General features: G+C 38.9%; 1 protein-coding gene across 1 annotated transcript in view; it reads left to right on the top strand.

Annotated features, from left to right (window-relative positions):
• Positions 1-11,868, top strand: part of DCHS2 (dachsous cadherin-related 2) — a 119,738-nt gene extending 107,870 nt beyond the window's left edge. The window contains 3 exon segments of the mRNA XM_045295799.1: positions 484-770; positions 2,205-2,337; positions 6,933-11,868. Of these exon segments, the coding sequence (XP_045151734.1) occupies positions 484-770; positions 2,205-2,337; positions 6,933-9,556 (3,044 nt within the window). The 3' untranslated portion in view covers positions 9,557-11,868.
• Positions 11,869-12,215: the final 347 nt, after the last annotated feature.

Consider the following 12,215-nt stretch of genomic DNA (forward strand, 5'->3'; position numbering starts at 1 on the left):
ATAAAAAATGATTATAAGGAAATAAGTATCTTTAACTTCATCATCCAAATATTTTCATTTAAATCTTGCCTATTGCTCAAATGTGTATTAAATTTTTAAGCAATAACTTTCCTCCCATCCATTTCCTGCATAAACAGATCATTCTGATGCATAAACTATATCGTGTAAATAAGTGGTTTACAATGGTTCTTGGTCCTAGCATTAATTAAGTTGTAAGAAGATGATGAAAAATTGTAATATAAAAATCAAATATACTTAACCTCTCAATTTTACACCCAGTAGTACATTTTGGGGTGTTTTTATTTTCTCATAACTTCTTCAGAGTTTTTGTTCAGTTCATAACAAACTATGCATCAGAGATCATGCCAAGAAACAGCAAGCCACGTTGAACTTAAAATGAAAAGGCTTGAATTGAACTATTAAAGGAACACATTTCAAAGGATGTCCTTTAATGGAGGCTGACATGGGTCGTGATTATTTCAGATTCTTTGCCTGGTGTACTTGTGACTCGGGTGTCAGTTCATGATGTGGATTTGGATCCAGCTTTCCTCTTCAGTTTCCCCGAAGAGAGCCATCCTGGAACCAAGTTTGCTATTGATCAAAATACTGGAATAGTGAGGCTGGTGGAAACATTGGATTTTGAAGACACGATTGAATATAAACTGCTCATTCAAGTTTCGGATTCGGTGCACAGCACAGAAGGAATTCTCACGGTCCGCGTGTTGGATGTTAATGATAACCCACCAGTGTTTTCCCAAGATTTCTATCAGGTAAAGGGCTTATAGGGATACTGAACCAAAGCGCAAACCAGAAAGAACAATATAGGATTTCCAATGTTGGAAGAAAAAAACAGATAAAGTAGATTCACTATTTTTAGTGCTGAATTCAATGCTGCAGGAGCGTTGGTGGCATAGCGCATTTACACATTGAACTGCTAACTACAAGGTCAATAGATTGAACCCCGTAATTGCTCTTTGGGAGAAAGATACAGGCTGTGTGTCTATAAAGAATTAAAACTCTCAGAAATCCAAAGGGATAGTTTCCCTCTGCCCTGTCGGGTTGCTGTGAGTTGGAATTAATTTGAAGGCCGTGGATAAGTTAATGCTGTGGGTTTTATGTTTGTTGTCATGGAAACTATATGATAATTTAAATACGTATGGAATTGAATGCAAACATGCCTCCAAAAGATTGTGGTTTTAGTTCCAGACCACCACAATAAAATGAGTGTCGTGATAAAATGAGTCATATGAATTTCTTTAGTTCTCCAGTGTTTACAAAAGTTATGCTTACACGTTATTGTAGTCTATTACATGTGCAATACAATTATGAACAAATAAAGTATTGTTCTCATTAACAAAATGTGACACAGAGACGCGTGTTGTTGGGAACAATGGTACCAATAGACTAGCTTGGTGTACAATCAATTGTGAAAACCTTAAAACCTTCTAAGCGCAATAAAGCAAAGTACCATAAAATGAGGTATGCCTGCATTTAATTGATTTAAGTTCATTAAGTGTTATATTATTAATTTTTAGTTATTAGACAGTCCAATTGTTAGTAACAATTAGATCTTGCCAGGCATTTGTAAAGCCATCGATACATAATAAAGTGAGGATTGCCTACAAATCAGGGACATTCTTTTCTAGGCAAATTTTGAAATAGGTTGATCAGCATCTTGCAGAGACAGGCTATGGATAAACTGTAGAGTGGTTAATTTGAGTTTTTAAAGCATAGTGTATGTTTCTAAAAGTAGGAACAATGGCAAGTTTCAACTGAGCTACTAGATGGCAACTAACAACAAGCACATGGAAATGGGCCCCAGGATTCTTGAATAAAACAAATGGAAGATTTAACTGTAAACATAGGCGGAGAACTGTCTTAAGTAATGATACGCTATGAAGACTTGTTTGAAACATTCTAGCAGTGAATATTAACTCTTTTCTACTGCATAGAAATGCATTAGAAGTTTTTCCAAATGAGAATTAAAATGGAATGAAATTAAATTTTTGTTTTGTTCTTCCAAACCCCAGAACTACGAACGCAATCTTTTAAATATGTCAACCCTGCAAATTAATATGCCTCATAAAGTCAGATTCTGGGGATATTTCCTACAATCAAAATGACTAAAATTTCATATTCTCTCCATAGTTATGAAAATATCTTTAGTCTTTAAGCAAAATGTTCTTCTCGCCCTCAACCCCAAGGTCACAGTTCCTGAGTCGGTACCTGTGGGGTACCCAGTGCTGACCGTGACAGCCACTGACTTGGACAGCAGCACTAACCTTTCTTACAGAATCCTTTCTGCTTCTGAGGGACTCTCAATTGACCCCGTGAATGGTGAGTTATTTATAGTGACTTTAGTGCTCACAGAGAGAGAATGAAAATAAACCTTTCCCAGATGCTCTGAAAAATACCCTCCCACCTCTACAGTTTGGAAGTACAGACACCATCTTCTTTATCCTCTGTACAGCAAATGTTGAACTAGCAGCGCTCTGACTTATTTATCTTCTCCACAACATTTCAGCGATGGCTAGAAACCAAAAGGAGCTAATTACATGCTTATACATTCAGAGACCCCAATATATTAACCACCCTGTCCGTTTGTCTAGCTGAACAGATTTCAAGTAATTATCCCAGGCCTCACCTAGAATAAAAATGAAGTTTAAGGGTTCATTTTGGCGAGATTCAAATAATTTTACAATGTTTACCACCCTAATGACTGTTTTAAGTTAAATATATGTAGATACACCGACATGTAGTTGCTTATTTCATACAGTTAATACTTAAATAAAAACCATAAAAGAGGTACACAAAATTAGATCCTAAGTTTTAAAATAGTAATGAAACAATGCCAATTAAAGTACAATATTACAAATAGATTGAACATGAAACACTGACAGTAAGGTGTGTGGGGCAAGAGAGGCATGGTGTTTTTTGCCAAACACTGGCACGCTGAGATGGCTGTGTAAGCAGGTGCATTGTTATGTTGGCAAAACCAGTCCCCTGTCTGCCACAAACCAGGCCTTTTTTGTTATCTTTTCAGAACCTCTAAATAGAAAGTTTGATTAACAGTCTGACCTGGTGGGACAAACTCTAAATGCACTACAAGTTGATATTTTTGTCCGTTAGGGAAGTTGACAGGTATCCAGAACAAGGTTTATCATCAATTGACAATTCACCTTTAAAAAAAAAAAACTTTTATTGGGGCCTCTTACATTTCTTATCACAATCCATGCATTCCTCCAGTGTGTCAAGCACATTTGCACATATGCCACCATCATCATTTTCAAAGCATTCTTTTCCCACTTGAGCCCCTGATTTGAGCTCCCTATTTCTTCCCCATCCCTCCTTGGCCCATGCTCCCTTACAATCCCCTGATAAATTATAGATTGTTTTTTCCATATCTTACATCATCCTCCGTTGCCCCTCACCCACTTTTCTGTTATTCATCCCCCTGGGAGGGTGTTCTAGTTTGATCCTTTTGATTGATTTCCTCCTTTCTCCCCCCACCCTCCCCTAAACCTCCTGGTATCTCTAGTCTCCTTATTGACCCTGAGGGGCTTCTATTCTGGATTCCCTGTGTTGTGGGCTCTTATCTGTAGCAGTGAGCATGTTCTGGTCCAATGCGATTTGTAAGGAAGAAATGAGGTCATGATAGTGGGGGGAAGAAAGCACCAAAGAACTAGAGGAAAGCTCTGTGTTTAATAGGTACTATACTGCACCCTGACTAGCTCATCTCTTCCTTGTGACCCCTCTGTGAGGGGATGTCCAATTGTCTACAGATGGGCATTGGGTCTCCACTCCATACACCAACACCCCCTTCACCTTGGGCATGGTTTTATTCTGGGTCTTAGATGCCTGATACCTGATCCCATCAACACCTCATGATCACACAGGCTGGTGTGCTTCTTCCATGTGGGCTTTGTTGCTTCTCAGATAGATGGCCTCTTGTTTATCCTCAAGTCTTTAAGACCCCAGACACTATATCTTTGGATAGCTGGGCACCATCAGCTTTCTTCACCACATTTGCTTATACACCCATTTCATCTTCAGCGATCGTGTTGGGAAGGTGAGCATCACAGAATGCTGAATTGTTAGAACAAAGTGTTCTTGTGTTACGGGGGTACTTTAGTCGAGGCCAAATGTCCCTCTGCAACCTTAATTCTTAACATATAGATATGAGTACATAGTTCTATTCCCCTCTCATTATATATATGATTACATATGTACAAGCCTGTATTTAGGCCTCTATAAATGTCCTTTGCCTTCTGGTTATTTCATGTTTCCTTTTTCACTTTCCTCTTGTACCACCATCATGTTTGGCCTTCATTCGGGTTTAGTAATTCCTCACTGCTACATTGCCCTTGATTGGGCCCCACGAGGCATCCTACGACCTTCCTTCCATTGATTTTAGTTCACTTGTTGTTCCCTTGCCCCTGGGTTGGTCCCCTCCTTCCATTCTCCCACCTCCCTTTCTCCTGTACCCCCCAAGGACGATGTTCCTGACAACGCATAGGGAGACCGTAGGGCCAGCCCCACTACAGGACATGGCATCCCTCACTGAACCATGACACTGTAGGGGACAGCACTGGAGATACTGTGCAGGAATAGTGCATGGTCTGGCCCCATCATGCTTGGGCGAGGCACTGAGGGCATGCAGTGGAGCAGCAGGGGGAGCAGACTGATGAAACCCCGAGGAAATATAAAAAATAGACTTGGGAGACAGAGGATGGCACCCCATCAGACTCAACTGGAAAACACTCGGACAACAAACAGACCTTGAACTATTTATAGGCTTTCCCATTTTTGTCAGTGGCTTTCTTTTTGTTATTGTTATTTTGTTTGCTTTTCGCTATTGTTGTTATTGTTTTGTTGGTTTTGACTTCCTTTGTTATTTTATTTTGCTCTTCCTGGTTTTTGCACTTAATATATCTGCATGTCTATCTAGATAAGATAGGTGGGATAAATAATTTGGAGATGAAAAGAACAGGACCAATTCATCTTTTCTGAAATAAGAAAACCACCCATACACTTGAGTTTTTCCCATCGCTCTGTCCTTGTAAGCTGTGTTCCACATCACAACAGTTTCTGAAGCATTTCCCGACTACAAAACACAATTCCACAGCCACACACTGTTCTTTTAAATCAGCTGTTACACAAAACAAGGTTTCGAGTGAAATTGATTTTCCAAAAAAAATTCGCTGTGACCAGAGAGAACCTTCCCTGGTGACGCCACTGGGTACACTAACTCAAGCAAGTTGCTCGATGCTCGTCTAACAGGAAAAATGTGTACTGCAAAAGCCCCACCCCACCCATCACAATTCTGATTTGGGGGGAGTGGTTCCACCTCGTTTTATAATATTTCCTACTTCCAATTGACAAGAGTAAGTATCGATTCGTCTACAGAATAAATACTCTCATGCTAGGATATCTCTATAAAAGTGCATGTGAATAGTAGGACAAAGTATAAAATTTTAAACAAGAATATGTTGAATCTGACTTGAACAGTTAAAACTTTTTCAGATAGTTGATCCCCCTCTGAGACATGCTGACCTGATCTAGCTTTCAGCATTTTCTGTATTTTTTGTTTGTTTATTCATATTAGGGTGTATCTCGGAGGTGCTGTGTAATTGGAATTCACCCTCGTGAAGTTGTGTTATATGTTTGTGTGTGTATTTCGGTATATGAAACCCAGGATTAAGGAAGTTATAGGGATATCAATTAGGATGAGGGTTTCAGGTGGGGAGGGTACAGTGATAGGGGCTTGTTAGAGGGGAGAAGATGTCAAGGAGAACATGAAGAAAAATAATATTTGGAAACGGATTATGGTAGTAATTGTACAATTCTGATTGACGTGATGTGATTGTACTATGAAATGATATGATATATATATATTAACTCCCAATTAATAATAATTTTTAAAGAATATTTTAATTCTCTTAAAAATTAGTAGTGAAACCGCTTACTAAACAAAAGAGAAATTTGTGGCATAAATGAAAGATACCATAGATATTATCTCTGTTTCAAATGTTACACATTTATGAGTACAATAACTACATTTCTATGGAGTATCTATTGATCCTTGTTTAGATAGCAATTTTAATTAAACTAAACCCACTAGTAGCTATTCAGTAAATAAGCAGCCCAGGTGGTATAGTGGGATATACACTGAACTGCTAACCACAAAGCCAGAAGTTCAAATCCACCAGCTTCTCCATTACAGCAAGATGAGGCTGTCTACTCCCATAAAGATTTAACGACTCAGAAACTCAAAGGGAAAGCCCTCCCCTGCCCTACAGGATTACTATGAGTTGTAATTGACTCCATGGCTGCATTTGACTGGGTGAATTAGAGAAACAAATCCAGGGACACTCATGTATGTGTAAGAGAGAGCTTTGTATCAAGAAGTATCTATCAAGCAAACATCCCAGCCCATCCCAAATTAAGTCCATAAATCTGATACTACTCCGTAAATCCCTCTTCAGACTCACCCAGCCACACGCAATGATGCAGAAGGCTGGTGGGTGCAATGTCTTGTAGATACAATGGCAGTGGATGCACCTACAGGGCTCTGACTGTCATCAGTGTGGCTAGAAGTGGCTCATCTGCAGGAACAATAAGCAGAGAGAGAGAGAGAGAAAGAGTGTGGCCCACCTCCACAATCCAGGGAGAAAGAAAAAGATGCTGGCCTGAAATAAACATGTATCTCAGTCACCTTCCAATCAAGCTGCAGCCTGATTGATAGGCTAAACTCCACCCACATATTCCTATGGGTGTCATGTTAGCACACACAAAAACTATCATAGCCCACCCCTTTACTCTTATACTTTCAAGTTGATATGAGATGATGTAACTATCACAATGGCAATGAGACTATTGACTGCATGGATAATGAAAATTTAATTTCACAAGTGATATTTCTTGTTTTTCAGGTACAATATTTACCATCCATCCCGCACGGCTTTTGAATGAAATATCACCGATCCGATTTCTTGTTGAAGCCAGTGATGGTGGAACCCCTGAGCTAAGGGCTCTTGCATTAGTAGAGATAGAGATTCAAGATGTGAACAATCACCCCCCTGAGTTTACAGTAGAATATTACAATCTTAGCTTGAGTGAAGATACTTTAATTGGAGGCACACTTGTCACATTTTCAACCTTTGACCATGACTGGACCCGAGAAAACACACATGCTGATTATTTCATCATCAGTGGTAATTCGCAGAAACATTTCCATTTAGAAACTAGTTTTATCCATCCAGAAAATCCTTATACTCAAGTTGGTCATCTTGTATTGCTTCACAATTTGGACAGAGAAGCAACTCCCAATCATCAGCTTGTTATTCTAGCATCTGACCATGGCTATCCTCCATTGAGTTCCACAGCCATAATATCAATAGAAGTACTTGATGTCAATGATAATCCGCCAAAATTCACCCATCCAGAATATTATGTGCACATCAAGGAGAGTACACCATTGGGAAGTCACATTTCTGTGGTCTCAGCAAATGACTGTGACTTGGGTTCAAATGCCGAAATCATCTACCACATAATCTCTGGAAATGAGAAGGGGAACTTTCAGCTAGAAGAAAAAACTGGGATTCTCTATTTAATTAAACCTTTGGATTATGAGGAAACAATAAAATTCACTTTAACCGTGCAAGCTTCAGATCAAGTAAAGAAACATTTTTCTTTTGCAACTGTGCTTGTCAACGTCCTGGATGATAATGATCACACACCTCAGTTTATGTTCCCAAGAGTGAACTGTGTTGTTCCAGAAAACCTGCCTGTCTCCTCTACACTATGTACTATAAATGCTTTAGATTTTGACACAGGTCCTTATGGAGAATTGACATACTCTATTTTGTCACCCTGTTTTAGCACTCATGGACAAGCACATGATCACCATCATGATCTCTTCCTCATTGATCCATTTACTGGAGATATCTATGCTAAACAAATCCTCGATTATGAACTTAAAAATAAATACTGCCTCACAGTTCAGGCGAAAGACAAAGGTGATTCAACAGCCTCTTTAATGGTGTGGGTAGATATTGAAGGGATAGATGAATTTGAACCCGTTTTCACACAAGATCAATATTTTTTCAGTCTTCCAGGCAAGAGTAAAATAAGACAGTTGATTGGCAGGGTGGAAGCATCAGATGCCGATGCTGGTATCGATGGAGTCATTCTTTACTCCCTGGGAACCTCCTCACCGTTCTTTTCAGTAAATAAAACTAACGGGAATATCTATTTGACTAGAGCCCTTCCGCAAATGAAAAATCCAGTTAGCAAAGAAGACATCATTGAAATGAACATAATCGCTCACAGCCCCAGACAGGACTCAAAATTTGCATCTTGCACTGTTTTTGTAAATGTGTCCTTTCCCCCGGAAGGCAGACATTCAACGATAATGGCCAACAGTTTCTCAGTTAGCCTTACGGTGTCTTTTCTAGTGTTTCTGCTGCTGGTACTCATTCTTATTATACTGCTTTTGAGACACAAACAAAACGATCCAATAAGCAATTATGAGGAAAAGAAAACCTCCTCTTCCTCAGGCGTCAATTTGAGATTGACCCGGGATACCAGCATGCTCAAGGCCTTCCAGACAATGAAGGATGGTAACAATGCGGTGATGCCTGTGAACTCCATGCCTGAGTGGCTGGGTTTAATGAGCATCATGGAGGAGGATATACGACATCTGTATAGTCACTCAAATTCCAGTGCCCACTGTTCTGTGGAAGGAGAAACTGCAGAAGATAAAGAAATCCAGAGGATAAATGAGCACCCATACAGGAAGGACTCTGGTTCAGTTCTGAATGATCGGGATTCTAGAGGGCCAGACTCTGGAATCCCCAGGGACTCAGACCAGCTTTCTTATTTATCTGGAGAAACTGACCTGGCAGTCACTGTGGACAAAGCAGAAAACAGCCATCCATTGGAGGAAGTGGGTGGAGAAGGTCATGGCATAGCCTACATTCGAAATGATGTGTTACCTTATATATTTCAAAAGAGGGTGTCAAAAGAGGGCATCCTGGCTGATGCTAGAAAAGAATACAGACTGAATCCAGGTGAACATGAGGCAAGAGGCACAGCTTCTTCCACTGATATGACCCCTGATCATTTTGTGAGAGTCAGTGGTTCTTGGAATCATCTCCTCGGTTGGGAGCCCAAGTTTCAATCTCTGGCTTCCGTTTTTAATGATATTGCAAAACTGAAGGATGAACATTTGCATATTCCTGGTGTTGCCAAGGAGAATCAATCTTTTGTTTTCCCACCACCTTTAATAACAGCAGTAGCCCAGCCTGGGGTTAAAGCAGTGCTACCTAGAATGCCAACTATCACCCCAGGGCAGGTGCTTCCGAAGGACCCGCGCCCTCCTGTGCTTGACCATCTCAGTTCTCGTCCAGAAGCCATGACCCCTAGCTTTTCTCCATCTCTTTCCCTATTGACCACACAGACTCCAGCTATGTCTCTGCTGTTGTCAAAGTCAGAATGATTAGGAACACACATACGTGGTACATGCCAGGACGAGAAAGCAGAAGATGAAATCTAAATATGAAACGACTGAGAACCCAGGCACCCACATTCCATCAGTCATCCATCAGTGGATGATCACTTCAGCGAGTGTCTCAACCTTGGGAGATTCTGATCGCAGAGAAAGTGATGTAATCTTCACAGTGGGTGGTGGTTTGGGTCATCCCCATTTAAATAGTTTGAATTTCTTCCGTCCTTAAAGAGAAATGACTTCCTCTTTGAATCTTTATGATTTCCTCAGGATTCAATCCTTGCCTATGTCGAGTAGTGTATATTCTGTCATACCTGGTTTTCTGTACAATTAATTCTCCAAGAGAGGCAGGGAACTTAGTGGACTGCCAAGCTGTTGATGTGAAAAGAAATAGAAATAACTTATGGTGCTCAGGGGTCATATCACACTTGGTGAGACTTCTGTATTTAAAGCAAGTCAATAAAATTGAGAAGGGAATAAATATAGGACCCAGGGTAACAGAGAGTAACAAAGGTTTCGCAGGTAAGTTCATAACATTTTCAAGGTTAGGGCACATTCTGGGGCTCTGACCTATTTAGAGAGACTTTTCTTCTTCACTTTCCCTGTACCACATACTTATGAAATTTACTCATAATCTGAATTTCAAGGTGGTGTCTTTTGAAAAATCGGATGAAAATTTAAGAATGAGATGTTCCCCAACTCTTCCAATAGGGAGAAAATATTTTAAATCATTCTTGATTAAGTAAACCAGATGTACATGTTCTTTATACAGAACTATGATTGATAATAGCAATATGTATGTGGTTGACTGCCACCCAAAATACGTTTCCTTTGCCTTATTTTCAAGTAGCATGACAGTATTTTCAGTACTCAATTTTATGACAAAATACATCCACAGACATTAGCTATGAAGATTAATTTATGAAAAAGTTTCATTTTAGTTTGTTCTGGACACAGTTATTTTCAGTAAGAAGTAATTTATGCACTCAATGTCCGTTAAAAGGTTTGTGTACATAAAATTATGTTGTTAGCTAATTATAAATTTCATAGAGTAATTTAGCAATATATTTTGAAGTGAAGATTTTTATATAAATTTTGTTACTCTAAAGGTTACGAAAGAATGGAAGTCAAAAGACTCTTCCATTTGATTATATTCATGCTTAGCTTTAGCTGTCATTATGGACTCGTTTACTAACATGGTTACAAGAATTCTGTTTTGTACAGCTATTGTTTTAGAAATATATTAGTGCTTAAGTATCATGAAGTCGGCTTCCCTCTGGGAGCCCAAGTGTCCATCCATGAGCCTTATTCCGTTCAGGAAGGCAGAGAGCACAGTGATGTTGATAGTCCAGAAGTCATCCTCCTGTGTAGGCACCATGGTCAGATTCTGGAATCACAGTTTTAGAACCCTAATGTGAAATCTGGTGTGGGTTCCTCATTAAAGTAGGTTTCTGCTATAGGAAAACATTTCTTTATGCCTTTTTCTGTAGGCCTCATCTGCAAAATTATACAAAATAATCCATTTATCTTTACTAAGAATCCATGGAACATTCAATGTTTGATACTTCATTCAATGTTTGGTATATCATTCAATTTTTCATTTTATAGATGAGTTATTCTAAGACTTTCTGCCTCCATATTTCCCATTACATATCATTGTTGGCTCTGAACTTCAGAACAAGTTTGTATAATCCCTGTGAATCAAATGTCTATTATCTGGCACCTAACAACAACAAAGATAGTAATATGACACATGAAAACTTTTGAAGAAGCCTGAAATCCTAGGGAAAGTCAAGTGAAACATTAAGTATTATAAGACTGATATACATTGATGCACACTTTCCCCCCACCCCCCAAGAAATCTGGGAAGAAGAATTCATGACTTTTGTATTAAAAATACATGAAATCAATATTTATTACCTCTGACTCCCTTCAAAAGATTTTCTTGAACATGTCAAAGAAAGGCTGTTGTGATTTTATTTCTATTGATATATGGAAGTTTTGCTTTGTAATATATTTTGTTGCTTTTACTTACTTTTGTCACTTTTACATACGTGTCTGCATTTACTTATGTTTAAAAACAGTTATCCACGTAACTTAGTCCCCTAAGTTATTTGCCTGCGATTGATTACTTTTTGGACATGAGTCTGCATTTTTTTCTAGATCTTTCAAAAGAACAGAAGACTTGAAGTATTTAGAAACTGTTTTTTACCAATGTCTAGTGAATGTTCATTTGATGACTTTATTAATACTGTCCCCAACATCAAAACACCACCAAAGAAGTGGGACTAGGGGTAAAACAACAACATGTGAACATGCTGGTTAAGTGTTCACAATAAATCATTTGTCAGCTCTTTCAACTAGAGTGCTTTTTTCCTAAGTAAACAATGTAATTTGTAGAGTTCTCCTTCAAGTTTCATATTAACTTGCCTCATCTATTCTGTATTACTTTTCGGATCTGCACAACAGGCTGAGCTCTTTGGAGAGGGTACAGAACTTATTACTGGAAAATCATATTAAGCCCGGATTTCATAAGCTATAAAATACGAGACAGTTGTCTATTGTGGAATTTTAGATGCCTGAAATTCTGGACTTTCTTGTTGGCAGCCTTAGAAATACTGGTGTAAATCAGTACCAAATGGATATCAAAATTCCATGTAATCATTACATTGGTTTCCAAACAGATTCCTGGCCAAATAAAAGGGGA

The sequence above is a fragment of the Echinops telfairi genome, unplaced genomic scaffold, assembly GCF_000313985.2.
Source record: "Echinops telfairi isolate 266 unplaced genomic scaffold, ASM31398v2 ScPeMD7_5868;HRSCAF=6743_1, whole genome shotgun sequence".
NCBI classification, from domain to species: Eukaryota; Metazoa; Chordata; class Mammalia; order Afrosoricida; family Tenrecidae; genus Echinops; species Echinops telfairi.